General features: G+C 39.9%; 1 protein-coding gene across 1 annotated transcript in view; it reads left to right on the forward strand.

Moving 5' to 3' along the window:
• Positions 1-985: 985 nt before the first annotated feature.
• Positions 986-15,601, forward strand: part of vps13b (vacuolar protein sorting 13 homolog B) — a 343,085-nt gene continuing 328,469 nt past the window's right edge. Inside the window, exons 1-3 of the mRNA XM_019856211.1 lie at positions 986-1,286; positions 1,937-2,095; positions 3,855-3,998. Of these exons, the coding sequence (XP_019711770.1) occupies positions 1,949-2,095; positions 3,855-3,998 (291 nt within the window). The 5' untranslated portion in view covers positions 986-1,286; positions 1,937-1,948. The remainder of the gene's footprint in view (positions 1,287-1,936; positions 2,096-3,854; positions 3,999-15,601) is intronic.

Here is a 15,601-nt window from a genome sequence, read left to right on the forward strand (position 1 = left end):
ATATATGATACGAAGGGTTTCAGTATATAAAGATAGACTTTCACATATTATTCAAATGAACCATTTTCCTTTCGTGCACCACCTCTCAAATACCCATAAAAACAATACTATTTGAGACCAATTTCTGTTTCAACGTGTTTCATTCTACATATATAGACCAAAAAAGATAGTAAAGCAAAGCAAAAATATATGTATCCTGTAAAACTTAATTTTGAGAAATGGACTTCCAAAGCCATGTTCTAGTTGATGAACAACTGTCATATTTACAACCTCAAAACAGAGTTAATCACTGCACGTTCGGGAAAATTATTCCAGCAAGAATAGCTACAAATTTGGGCTTTCCCATTGCTTATATAAATAGGCAAGATAATTTGCATTATTCAAAGCTGTATCTATATCATCCGACAGAAACATGACTATCTTGCGCTGATTTGTGCACACTCAAAGGTAGAGAAATACATCAGACATCAATTACGCAAAAAGTCCACGGTGTTTTAATGTAGTTTGTGCTGACCAAGGAATCTGCGACCTAAATAAGCGACGGGACAACTACAACTGGATAGGAAGATAATATTATCAAAATACCTGAAGAGAGATGCGCGTATTGTGTGTATGACGTCCTTTCTCACCGCCCTAGTTTGGCAGATGTGTGCTTCTAATATGGCCAGAGTGGAAAATCTTAATCTATTAGGTAAAATTACGCCTCCCTTCTTGAATATTCAATTTAATCGCGAAAGTGTCGAAACGCCCATTATAAAAAAGCAAAACCGGTTGCTGACGTATTATGTATAACCCAGTTGGATGAATAACTCTTACATCCCCAATAATTTGCTTGGTAGGTAGGTTCATTCATTCAGGTCTAAATGGAAACTCACTGTTGGACATTCAGTACAGTGTATTGTATCATGAAAAGTCATTTCAACGAAATGCAGCCGCGAGCAAAGTGGCAGAAACTCAGTTTTACCAGCAGACTTAAAGGCCACACCAGACATGCGGAAGTCGTAATGGTGTTTACCGGTGACGCTGACTCTGGAGCTGTAGATAACTGCAGCTTGCGTCTGACAATGCAATGAAATCGTCACTGTAAATACAAATTCAATAGCCACAGAATCGCAGATTGAGTCGCGTGAGAGCATGTTTTTGTCAGGCGTGTCTGCTGTTTAGCTTCGTGGAGACGAAGTTACGAGGACTTCTTCGGAGCTTTAGCTTAGCTACTCTGTCTCGCAGCAGGCGAGCTGGATGCTTCCAATGGTGACAGTTCATAGCTAGGCTAAACACACACCCAAGTAAGTTTTCTGTCTGACCCTACTGTATCAAGTGGGGATAAAAATGCAGTTGCACACGCCTGTGCGCAAGTAAAACGCACCGGTGGCTATCTTTTAACTGTTTCACTCCAGTCTTATGTGCAAAGTGTGAATGTATGTTTGCAAACAAGCTAACACCGGTACTAAATGGTCATAATCAGGTATAAAAAATAGTCAAATTCATAGTAATGACAACCTTTGCCAAGGGACTACCCTTTCTGTCCCTACTTTGTCTAAATATCAACGTATCATGCTGTCATGCATGCACGCGAAGTCGTTGGACCGGTGTGCACACACATAATGGAACTTTTAATTCATTTAAGTTTGAACAGTGCCGTATTTGTTAGCGATACATTGCAAGAAAATATCGCCGATAACATTCACAGAGCCCCTTGAAAACAGCTTCCACAATTGAGCGAACTTTATCATTACATCGGTTGATTTCAGTCATCAGTACTGACGGCAATATCGCAGTTACATGATAGCTAAACTGTGAAATGCACGACTCTGCCCTTGTGATCAATTTGTGAATAATTATTACCACTTAGCTTTTGTATTAAAAACAGGCAAAATTCGAAAGGAACAATACATCAAATAACAGTATTTTGCTTTCTTTCACAACTGGTTTATAGAAGAGGGACAAGATGTTGGAGTCCTATGTCACACCTCTCCTGATGAGCTATGTAAACAAGTACATAAAGAATCTGAAGCCATCTGACTTGCAGCTGTCTCTCTGGGGAGGAGATGTCGTGCTCAGCAAGTTGGACCTGAAGCTGGATGTGCTTGAACAGGTACTTTTTGTAGTATGTGACCTCTGCTGTCTTGAACCTTTTGTCATTCTACACTCTGAAGCCTAGATGTATTGGAATGGTAGTTATTTCATTTGAGTCCTGTTGAAGTGAAAATAAATGTCACCACAAAGAAGAATATTGTTACAAACGTGGTATGTTTGAATGATTTAAAAAACATTGGTCAGAATATAAAATTAGGTTTCAAAATTATGTAATATCACGCCTCTGTCTTTGTTCTTGGACACTGTGGGTGTGGCGGCTGAATGCCACTGCTATCACCGGAAAATTGATTTCTTCATCTAGCATCTTTCTTATGCATTTGCATAACTCCATGTTCGAGCTGTGATTAAATATCTAGTTGACGTCTCCCTCCACAGGCTGGAACTTGTCCCATTTTGACGTCACATGTTCTTTCCACGCTGCAACGAGGCACTCTGAAGTGGCCAGGCTAAAACAAAGACTCAGTCCACATGATGGCCTTTACAGTTGGACTTTTCAAAAAAAATTGTTTTTTTTTTTTTTTTACTCCCCCCTGGTGCTTTTGTCTTTCTCACCATGACGTGCACATATTTATGGCTGGCAGTGAGGCATTCTAAAGTAGACATGACAGCGGACTATCCGAAGTTGTAACTGCATTTTAGAGGTGTAGGCTAAACTCACATAGCAGTGGTGCCCGATAACGGCTGATGTGAATGAAGGAGGCCCAAGTGCGTCACTGGGCCCTGTTTTGGACAGGGGTGAAGAAACAAAACTCAAATGGTTAAGAACAACCTTTTTTGCCCCATGGACCGGTTTAATGTCCGTCAAAATTTTCAGGGACCGACCTTTAAGGCCGGATAAATACAACAAAATAATATGGTATGACCTGCATGATAACTGTTGTATTTTTCAAACATAATAATAAACACGAAATGTCCTATCTGGTCGCAACACTCTCTGGTCGCTATGGTAATGTTTAAACGTGCTTTCAAAATAAGATCCACTACAAATACAAAGTGCATGAAAAATATGACTCACCATCGTCGCACATTATGTAGAGTGGGCTTGGTGCGTGGGAATCTCCCGTTGAGATAAATCCAAATAGGTCTTCTGATACTGTCTATTAAATGTAGCCTTCTTTTTCTTGAAAGTCGTTGGCTCCTTTTCTGTCTCCTGCCTGGGCCTTTTCCCCTTCCCAAAGAAACTTTCCAAAGATGTTTGTTTTTTACTAATGTTGGTAGCTCCTGGGTTTCATTTTAGCGGTCACCTATCACGTGATCGTGAAGCTTGCCTTGACCTGTGTCAAGAGTGACATACTATAGACGGATGTAACAGAGAATCCGGTAATTTTTCAAAATAAAACATCTTTCAGGTTCCAAAATGAATAAAACGAAAGTAAAGTTGTTATTCTTAATGTGCGGCCCGGTACCAAATGATCCACGGACCGTTACCGGTCCATGGCCCGGCGGTTGGGGACCGCCGGTGTAGAACACTTGAATACTCTATCCCCACAGTTTAGTCCTATATTGTTCTCAGTCTGTTCACATTTTGTTTTCCAGCAACAGTGTTGTGAATAACCGTGTTTTCGTATCACGGCCTTACTAACAGTGTTAATGTTTGAGTAGTGAAATAATCCTATCTCGGTTGAAATTCAATACGGTTGACATTTTTCAGGTTGTGATTTGATTCAACATTGATGTAAATGTTCTGATATTGATTCAACAAAAAGTAAAAGTACACCCATTTTATAAAGCGACTGTATTTTGTTTGTCATTTGTAGGAATTGAAGCTTCCTTTTACATTCATGAGTGGTCATATCCATGAGCTGCGTATTCACGTTCCCTGGACCAAGCTGGGCTCTGAGCCTGTCGTCATCACCATCAATACCATGGAGTGCATTCTAAAGCTGAGGGATGGAGACCAGGTTTGTTTCCAACATGAACAAGACTCTTCTTTAACTTAAAATAAGCTAATTCTATCTCTTACTTCTAATTGAACTTGTTGGTTCCTTTATCTCAGACTTCCGTTGGAACATGTCAGGTAAATAACCTTAAAAAAACCTGTCTGAGATAAAGGAACCAACAAATTCAAAGACTTGTTTTGAGTTGTAAATTCTGTGGGCATCTCGGCGCCCTTGTGGTTAGCATGTCTACTTCACAGGTCTGAGGTTTGGGGTTTCAAGTCTTGACTGCTGCCTTCCTGTGTAGAGTTTGCCTGTTCTGCCTGTCGAACATGAATGTTGAGCTGACTGAAGCCTTCTCCGTATGTGTGAATTTGAGAGAATGGTTAGTATATGTGGTCTGCGATTGGCTAGTGACTGGTCCAGGGTGTACCCCACCTCTTGCCCAAAGTCATCTTGGATAGTTCCCAACTCATTCGGACCTTAATTTGGACTTGTGATTTCCCAAATTCAGAGATTGTATTTCAGTTTTTGTCTGTTACAGGTTTTTTTTATTAAATATGCATGCACATCAACACCATGGTGGGTATGCTCTTAAAATTTAGTATATGAAAAAAAATCCTAATTATTAGAGTAAAGAGTATCGTAGGCCTGTCATGATAATGATTACACCGAATTATCTCTCCATTAGAAAACAAAAAGTTTTTTGTACACAATCGTTTTTTCATGTTTATTTACGTGCGTGTTTTACATACGTCATCAACATTCACTCATGCTGCTTCGTCGCCTCTTCTGTTAGTCAACCTGTTCACTCACTCACATACACACCAACACTAAGCACAGAATGGCTTTTGAAACCCTTTTAAACAGTTTGGTTCACATGTGGGTGTCTCATTGGTTCTTAGGCACATGGAATTCTTTCTGATTTATTAATGAGGCGCAGCAGTTTATAGTAGCGTGAATAATAGCCATGTAGCATTAATTAACCCTAGCCGGGGCAACCATGCACATCAGTGCTCTTTTTGTACTGCCTCATTGTTTATGCACAGTTGGTTCAGGGAACATTCGTTACGCCAATCAGGAACTTAAGAGATTGGCGACCCACACCAGATATCTGTTTTGAGTATGAGACCGGCATAACGGGTCTGTATCTCTCCAAAGCTGGTGAATCAAGGGAGCTTACAGCTTGCTTGAAATCGCTACATGTTTATACAAATCTCAGGCACAATTTTCTTGAATTGGCCACAAATGTGACAGGACTGGGACCGACTTGCGTGGCCTTCGTTACTTCCATAAACGCTGTGCCGTGTGACGTCATGTTTTGTGCGCATATGTCTCACTTTAAAGCTGCTTTTTGTTTTTGTAAGGTGAATGACTAAATCAAAAGATTGGATTGAACAAAAAAAAAATGGGCATCATGCCCTGCAATGTGATTGTAGCCCAAGTGACAGAAGAATGATCTATATTGTTGGAAATGAACATGTCATTTTGAATTCTGCTTTTTATAGCATCATTAAATATTTGTCAGACAAGAAAGGTTTATTTCATTTTATTTGGTTGTAACAGCTTTGACTTCTCACACCTTTCTGTATTTTTGGTGAATTGCTTGGTGAAACCTTTGCCATTCATGCAAGTTTGCAAAGTACATTTGAAAGCCAGTACTATGTCTTTTGGGGAAGTTGGAGTTTTCAGGCCAGATGTCCCAGAAGAAACACATTTCAAGGCAAGTCAATTTCAGCTAATTATATAGGTTGTGGCAAAAAGATTTGTAACACATGAGTTTTAGCTGCTCAAAATTAAGGGGAAATATCATACAGTGCCCGTGGCTACTGCATGTTGGATCAGGTTTCCAGAACCAAGGAAATTGAAACTTGGCTTTTAGTAGTCAACGAGAGTTGAAGGTCATCCACCAGCACAGAAATTGTGCAGTGCAAATTTTCAAAACAACTATTTGTTGGAGATTTATTTCTTCTTTTATTTTTATTTTATTATTAAATAGTCACTGCCGAAAGATTTTTTTTTTTTTCAGGAGTGTCTGGGGGGAATTACAAATGAGTTTTGGACAAATTATTCAGAGGTACGTACACCCATGAGACAAAATTTGGAGTAAGGCCAGACTTGGAGCAGATGTTCTTCCATCTTAAGGAATTTACATTAGCTACTACTATTGATGTGTTGGTTGCGAATGATCAGGTTCTGATAGTATAAAGAGCATTCTCTTTATAGTTAACAATGGGAGCCGTCTCTTGATTGGAGGAAAATTTGTTGTTGCTGCTCTTCTTTTCCTGTTCAGCCCATATGCATTTTCGTCAAAATGTGTGGCGATGTCTGTCCCTCCCCTCTTAGCAGAAGGGGGAAGATGAGCATGAGGTGGGATAGCTTTGTGGTGACTACACGCAGCAGGTGAAAGAAAAAAAATGAGCATCAAAAAACAAAGCAAAATTTGGACATAATTTAAAGTTGAAAGATTGTGCAGGGAATGCAAAATGAAAAATAATCTTATCAGGCAGACTCTACAAACAATCTGAATCAGAATTATGCATACTGTTCATCTTTTCTTCCAGAGGAGAAAAGAGACACAAGGGAACCTGTTATTAAACAACATAAGAATGTCTACTGCAACTGTCACTGCTCATACAATAGATATACAAAAATATTACAACGGTCCTTTATGTTTGTATTATACATTTATTTATCTGAATTACTGAAGCAGTATAAGCAATGGAAATACTGTATGATCTAATGTATCTTTTGAATTAGTAATTCATTTTACACATGGTCTGTGCCGGAGTTTATCCCAGCCGACTTTGGGCAAGAGGAGGGTTTCCTAAATTGGTCGCCAACCAATTGCACAGCACAACAACCATTCACAGTCAAACCGTCACCTTCGGACAATTTTGTGTTTACAATTAACATACCATGCATGTTTTTGGAATGTGGGAGGTGCTCGGAGAAAATTTACTCAGGCATGGGGAGAACATGCAAACTCCACACAGGAGGGCTGGAGGCCGGTTTTGAACCCCCAACCTCTGAACTATGAGGTTGATGTGCTAAACATTTGGTGACCATGCCAATGCATAGCGGACCTGTCAAAAATACCTTTTCACAAACATTTGTGGTTTCCCAAATATATTTTCTTTTCCATTAAAAAAAATATCTGAATGACACTCTGTTGATCCTATTCTGGTTTCCCAACAAGAGGTACACGTATCTCAGGAGGTATGCAAGCTTATGGGCACGCGGCCACATTGCAAAGGAGTACACGGTGACGTAATATTTTATTTCCAAGATGATAAGTAATTATTCTCAGTCATTTCATAAGTCCGTCAATAAAATGATATGTGCGCACTAAAACGTGTTTCCCTGGGGAAGTGTTTTCTTCCTGATAATTGAAGTTTAAGTGCTTCCTTACAGGGGACTTATTCCAGTGAACGCCTGTTTTTTTGTGATACATATTGTAAGAGTTGTATATAGTATAAGAAAGGCATGATTATTATTTAGTTTGATTTCATATTTTTAAAATTTATATAATGTATTTATTTTTTGTTTGAGTTAAAAAGAAGACACCGGCTGACAAATAAATGCTATTATCTAACAAGACAAACTAAATAGATTTTCATATCATGATCAGTTGTGTTACGTTCCACTTTTGAAAAATCATCACCCTGTATGGGTTAGGGGATACTCACAGCATGATGAAAGAATTTGGGAGTACACAAAACAGCAAATATTGGGAAACACTGTATTAAAGGCCAAAATGCATCAACAAGAATAAATGTTTCTTTCAAAACACAAAATCATAAATTACTTTTTAAACACACATCTAACTCTTGAAACAGTTCACATAAAAAAAGAACACCCGTCATTTAAATATCCACTAAAAAGACGAAAACACATCAGGTCTGTATTTTAGTTGAAACTGTGTTTTGTTGCCTGGAAAAAAAAAAGGCTGGACAACAATCTGAGTTTCAGACCAATTTTCAAGTAACACTGAACCCTAATTTTCTAGGAAATGACACTGGCAGATGCACATTTCAAATAAGAAAGTGACTTTTTTTTTTTTAACCTGTGAGTAACAGCGCCTCGGCAGCCGCATGGTTAAGACATTGCAATGTGAGTGAAACGTTACGTTTATGTTGCCCTAAAATTCACACTATCCACGGCACATATTTATTTGCTCTTTGTTGGCTTGTCAGTGGTATAGCTCAGCTGTACCGGGCTCTTGTTTTGGGTATCTTGCAAGTTCTGATTTCTGAGTTCTCATTTTCTATTTAAGCGACATATGAGACTCCATGTTTGAGCCAGCTGCTGGAAGGATAGGAAAGTATCCGTGCATCCATTGATTCTTAAAAAAACTCTGCTAAGTTGAAGTGACCCATCTTGACTGAGAGACGAGTTTTGTATGTCGGGAGCTAAGTTTAGCCTGGAAAGCAGGAGAAATTCAGAGTGTGTTTGTCGCTGTATTTACACGCGCACTTTAGGTGCATTTAAATAATCTGCAAGCCATTTAGGTTTCAGGTTACGAGATGAGATTGATGAAATTAAACTGTTACGGGATCATAGTTTTGGGTATAATTTATGTTTTGAACTATTATAGGCATTTCTAAACCTTTTTGGAGGAGAGGGTCAATGTTTGCTAAGTTCCGCTGGGACACTAGTTGGTCCCAATTCCACGCAAATAGCAGGGGAGTTACTGTCTTGTGAGTTTTGGTCTTCAGATCAGGTGGTATATAGCTTTTGGATATTGTTTTTTTTTTTTTTTTGGTATTTGTTTGTATTTTCACCACACAATATAAATTGACCATACTGAAAGGAAGCTGAGCAAATTTACTGCACCCCCCCCCCCTCCTTTTTTTTTAAATTTTCTTGACGGCTTAGAAAACTTCTCCTGATATTAAAGTTGAGGTGTTATCAGCAGAGATTCTGGCTTCACAGCAGTTGCGGTGGATGATAACACTCCCAAGCAATCTATATTTCTTTACAAGACAAAGATAAGCCTTTGCCGAGTAACGTTTTTCTGGTTCTTGGCTCTGTCTTAGCCTCATGTGGGAGGTTTAGCACTGCTGAGTGCATTTGCCACTGCTGTAGACACTCTGATTGATGCATTGCTTCAAGAAGATTTGGGGAGGTGCCTCTCAACATGCTCTCGCTATTCCAGAGCCTTTTCTTAAGTTGAATTCCTTCCAAAGTCTTTTAATCTATAGAAATATTAGATAGTATCCAACTAACGTAATTGGTAATAATGCGATCCATTTCCTTCGAATAAAAAAAAAAAAAATGGCAAAGATAATATAATATATACCGTAGACCAAAAAATGTTGAAATTGACTGTGACTGAGAGATTCTAGTCTGCTTCCTGAGCACCGTCGAGGTGCTCTTGAGCTAACGCACTGAATCTACAACTTGCTCAGGGGCACGTCATGTTAGTTTGTAAATAAAATATTTCTATCTATATATTTCTCTTTTTGCCACCCGTTTATATTTGATCTTTTGATTTTGGAAGTGAAATCATCAAATACTGCATAATTACCTTTTACTGTGTAGTGTTAGTCATCTCCCTTGACAGAACAAGACCAAGTCTATTTGTGCTTGTAAATCTCCACTTACAAGGAGCATAAAAGACAAAAGACAAAGTGAAACGAGTAGAAGAAAACAGCCCGTGGGACTTTGCAATCAGAGAGTAAAAACGGGTTAATCTCTGTCCTGTTACCATCCGGAAATCTAGTCTTTGATTCTCCTGCTTTCAGGCAACAAATGGCTCACAGAGATTGCACTATAAATCCATCTGACCATCAGTTAAGCTCGGCTTTGTCTTCAGGGAAGAGGAGTCAGAAGCTGAGAACATGGACCTTTGAAGCTTCCCCATTCCTACAATTCAACATCTTGTGATTAAATCGAGAGAGACAAACTGACAGACAATTTTGCTATTTTTGTTTAGGCATGCCAAAATCAAATTGAAAATATGTGGAGAGTTTTCACAAGACTGCCTTTTGAGAAAAATATCACCTATATATAACCTTGAATTTAATGTTGTAATGATGCTCATAGATCAGTAAGTTATTGTTTTCCTTGGAAAGTGTCAAAGTTTAACAAATGTTTTCTGGCATAAATGTAACAGCTTAGAAAACATAATCAATTGTGCTTTATCAGTTTCTCCCTGATTTAAGTTGTAACAACTCCAGGGTGACCCATTGCTCTGGGCAGGTTGGCATTCCAGACTGATTTAAAGCATATGCAGCAATGAATACGAGGCAGCGTGTCATTCTACCAGAAAACATCGTACTTAGCTGCCATTGCCTTTGAGTCAGCTAATTGTGGTGCAACACTGCTCTTTGTCTTTGAGGTTTAATGAAGTTTTGGGTTTCTGGTGAGATGATGTTACTGTTGCTCCTCAGACACAGGAAAGGAGCCAGGCAAAAAAAAAAAAAAAAAATAAGCCCAGCGGCTTCCTCCATCCATTGAGTCAAGTGGTGATCAATACACTCTGGACAGGATGCTGCCACTGCTCAGCTTAATCCTTGCTTTCAGCCCTTCCGGACTGTAGCAATTCCTCTGTGGAGCCTATTACTTGCCTGCCAGGCCCTTGCACATACACTCGATTTTGACTTTTAAGTTTCCTTATTTGAATTCACAACACGTATTGTCAAATATGTTGAAATGCTTATAAAGCTCTGTAAATGTACTTGCATGTCTCATAATTTCCAGACTACAAAACACACCAGATGAAAAGCTGCGACAGCTAACTTTAGCCATAAAACCACATTTGTACATACATTGTCCGCTTCATATTAATAGCCGTGATATTTGCAAAGAAAGAGGTCACGTAGGTTGATTTTTATTCATCCATCCATTTTCTAATCCGCTTATCCTCACGAGGATGGTGGACGTGCTGGAGCCTCTCCCAGTCCCAGCTGTTTTCGGGCAGTAGGCAGGGGACACCCTGAACTGGTTGCTAGCCAATCGCAGGTCACACTCACACCTAGGGACAATTTAATGTGTTTCATTAACCTACCAAGCGTGTTTTTGGAACGTGGGAGGAAACCTAAGTACCCGGAGAAAACCCACGCAGACACGGGGAGAACATGTAAACTCTAAACAGGAAGGCTGGAGCTGGAATAGAACCCTGCACCTCTGCACTGTGAGGCCGACGTGCTCACCAAGTGACCACTTTGCAGCCTGGTGGATTTTTTAATGTTTTTATTTTTTTAAACATCGGTAGAGGCGTTTTCTTCCCCCAACGTCAAACGCAGCGAGTTAAACAGAGTTGTCCCTGAACATTTCTCAGTCGCTTTCGTCACACGAGGCTAATTCGTTGATAAGCTTCATCAGGCAGCAGTGCACATCAGTCCAAGGTAGTGTAACCTTTGGAAAGCCATTTGTTACGTGTTTGGGAGATGCAGGGGATGTCACTTCGTGGCTCAAAATGCTGTCTTCCGTGGCTAGCCGTTCGTGGCTGTTAACAATTGCCAGCAATGGTGTGGGTCACCAAAACGGAATTGCATTGCAGAGATGGGTGCATTTATGGCACTCATTCCCTATGCTCATTAAACTCAATTTAAGATGCTTATTTTCGCTCTACTATGTCTATATTCGCTTTTCCACCGTTGTGTGCTGCAAATGTACACAGACCTCCGCATTTCAAGCAGCCCATGTGCAAACTCCAGACACAAATGGCTGATGAATATTCAGTATGATGGAAGACTCGGGATAGTTTCACTGGTCAACTGTGGCATATTCTATTATTTCATTGGTCAGATGTGATGAGTCTTTGGGTAAATCTATTGGTGGCTTGACGCTCATCAATAAAAATTCTTAAATAAACCACTTCACATTAAAAGCCGCAGGGTTCAAAGCGTGGCAAAAAGTAGCGGCTCATAGTCCGGAAAATATGGCATTAGTATGACAACACTAAGACACGCTGGACAATGACTGGTTGACAGATCCAAGATGTTTCAAGAACACAATTGAAATGTTTTGTTTACGAAGTATGACAATTTTCCATTTCTGAAGCCAGTTCGCACTCTTAACAGGACGTGAGTTGTATTAGAACCTGGTGTATGGAAGCTATGCAAACATGAAGCTTTGCATGCTAAATCCTCCAACAATTTGGAATTGATATTTATCAACTTGGATGAAAAGTCTTCTCTCATTTCTTTCTGTTTGATTTGCTGGTCTTAGAACACTGATACTCTCCAAGAACACTTACGACTTTGCCGTGCCTGCCTTCCAGCTGTACCTCACATGTGCAATTAAGTTGTCAAAGTAGCCTCGGCCATTGCTTGTATTGTTCTTGGCGGTGGATATGTTGTTCAAGAGATGCTCATGCCTTTTATTACGTGCTTAAAGCAGTGTATACAATAATGACCGAATGGAAGAAAGAGCGACCACCACTGTTGTGAATATACTGTAGTCTATAGTGTGTTTTATGTCATTATTAGTTATAAATATTTTGAAGTTCCTTTGATTGGGTAAAGTATGCGTTTGATTTGCACGCGGTAAGAAACTTTGTTGTTATTTGGATTAGGAATCAAGTTGCCCTGCATTTTGGAATTTCCCATTGCGGGTTGTGGTTGATTTGACAAAGATGTATGTGTCTGTGTATATGTCAAGGTTATGTGTGGACTGTTATACTACTGTATATAACACGTTGCAATAATCAGCATTAAGGGATGGCCGTGCTGGCACAAGCAGCATGCCTCTCATGCTCAGGCTCGGCTTGTGGTTAGTTGATGGAGACATCTGACAGACCAGAGGCTTTTAGATCTAAATCCGGAAAAATGCTGTCCTATTTTCTCATTCTATCTCAGTCTCCGTCTCTTTCTCCCTTCCACTTTTCTGTACTTGCTGACTTGTTGTCCTCTTAGCAATAATTTCTATTTTCTGTTCATGGTACAGCCAGGGGTGTGCGGTTCACTAATAGGAAAGAAATGTGACTAACATTGAAACATCACGACTACTTGATTACTATTTCTTCTTTTCCGAAGGATATCATGTTTCAATTTGCAATGCTATGATCTTAAATGGGCGATGAAACATTTACTTTGTAATCGCGTAGATAGGAATAGTTTGGGCTCAAGAGTCCCTATCCACTCATCAAATGCAAAATTCATGCCACCTACCAACCCAACCAAATCTTTTAACTGCCTATTTGTGGGAATGCCCTTGTGAGCAAGCCCTTGGGAATTTAGCCCCACTGTGACTTAACAGTGGCATTACACCGAGTTTCTGCGCCGATGATTTAGCAGCTTGGCTGAGCAAAGATCCACCACTTTCACTCCATGGTCAGATCACACTGTAAATCTTAATCCTTTCGGTATTTTGGCAAAATCATGCCACACGTTAAGACACCTGGGAATGGTTTTGAATTGTAAAAAAATGTGTTGTATGCTCCCTTCCAAGCCCTTGTTTTTTAATGCCCTAAATGTGCTCATGTTTGAGTCTCCGTTTTGCATATCTAATTGGAGTTTGCATGTTCACCCTAGGCTTGTGTGACTTTTCTCTGTGTAATCTGAGTGAGTGTTAAGCGTGAATGGCTTGTATATCTCTTTGTCAGAACTGCAGTCGAACATGGACTTGTGATTTATCTCTGGTCACGCTTGAATATAGGCTCCAGTTATCCGCTGCCCTAATAGGGATAAGCAATAGAAAGTTGATAGATGTTTCCCTATCACTTTAGCTGACAGTGGTCTTTCTTTTGCCAAACATGTTTGAAGGGGAAAATTAAACACCTATCTTAAATTGTTGTGTAATGTCTATCAGACTTTGTGACTGTTTCATTAAAAACCCATTAGGGGCTTTCTTTGGGGTAATCTTACAGATGGGTTTGAAGCCAAGGAACATTAAAAAAAGTGTAATTTGATTCAAATGCGATGAGCTCTGTTTCACTCCACTTGCATTCCAATGGGTTTGTCGTCGATGAGTTAAGCTGCCCCACAAGGTCCACGAGAAGTGAAGAGAAAGAGGCCACATACTGACATTAGATAACCGACATTACTGAAACAATCACAGTCGGTTTTTCTGTGCCAGCTGCAAACCATTTTGTGAGCGTGTGTGTTGTTAGTGTTCAAGAGAGCGTAGACACAGCGGAGTTCAAGTACTTCTATGTAGCTAATATATGACGGCCTGTGTGTCCCTCGCTAGTTATAAATGACGAGTGGATGATTTTCTTCACATTTGTAGAACCAAATGTGGATGACTGCAGTATTTGATAAGTGCACTTGTAAATGCACTAGAAATTTATCAAACCCCTTTTTTGACCCATATCAGGGATGTGTTGACCAGTTCTGTGGTTCGTTCATTCATGCACTTCAATTGAAAACAATATCACTTTTTTTCCCCATCAACAGTAACTATATGGTAAAACTTTGATTTGAACATGTGATTGACTGGCACCTTGTCCACATGGCGGTGATGATGTTGTGGCGACCTTCGGTTTGTCCCATCAGGGATCACCACAGCCAGTCAGTAGTCTGCCAAAAGTCGAAAATATATTGGCAGATCACTTGGTGGCAAGTATTTAGTTGTTAAGACACAGTCGGTGTACACCCAAGAGGGAGTCCTGTCGACACTGACATGGAAGATGGGGCCTCTTCATGTCAGGTGGGAGGGGGGGCTGTCCGGCTGGGTTCTGTCTTTGATGAAGAACTATTGGGTTTCCTTCATTTATTTTATCATGCCAAGAGGTTCGCCCTTCACTGCTTGGCCTCCAATCTCCAGGCCTTGTCACGTTGATGTCAGCATGAGTCTGCTAGCGACTCACAGTGGAAAAACAACAGTAACCGTGAGAGTGTTTGCTCCGCAGTGACACCACTCTCTTTAAATGAATTGCTTTTCTTTTACTCATCGTATGACTTGTTTTAGATGTTTTTTTTTGAAAAATTATTCTTGTGTTACATTGCAACTTTGCTTCCAGTAATTCCAAGTCTTCTATGATCTTGTCCTATTAAGTGTTTGTTGTGGCTGAATAGGCCTTTGGATGTTGGAGCTACGAATAAATTGCCTGCATCAGGATTAATAACGTTTTCTTCATGTCAATTTGATGCAGCGTTGGTCATTTGATGTATATGGGCAAAAGGGGTTTTATTTTAAAAAAGGGTTTGGATGACAGTCACAGATCAGAAAACATTTGTTGTGGTCTTTCAATGTGTTCAGCAAACCTTTGACAGTGTACAGCTATGTAGTGTATCTTGTGAAGTAATAAAAAAATTTAATGAGAGGTAACAAAGGTTAAATGTGTCGAGAATGTCTGTCTCATATTTTGTATGTTTATACAAAGAAACCTCTGACACTATCTCCAAAGACAATCTTTCTGATAACCAGCAGTGGCAGCAGGGTTCAGCTAATTTTCGAGAGGCTCAGATGAGTGTCAACACTTGAGAGACATGTTTAAAACACTGCCTCTGGGTCTCTCACTCAGCCAGATGTCTGCAGGGGGTAGAGGTTAGGTCTGGCCTTCCTGTATTCTATCCCTCAGCTGGTGCCCACTTACGCTCTGGCTAGGAGGTCCCCCGTTGCCTTTAGGCAATGCCACTTTCATAGCTAAATCCCACTGCTCTTTTTTTTTTTTGCGGCTCTGTTCTTTCTTGCTTTGTAGTCTTAAAGCTTTCCAAGATATCTGTACAGGAGTT

The sequence above is a fragment of the Hippocampus comes genome, unplaced genomic scaffold (genome assembly GCF_001891065.2).
Source record: "Hippocampus comes isolate QL1 unplaced genomic scaffold, H_comes_QL1_v1.1 scaffold327, whole genome shotgun sequence".
Taxonomy (NCBI): Eukaryota; Metazoa; Chordata; class Actinopteri; order Syngnathiformes; family Syngnathidae; genus Hippocampus; species Hippocampus comes.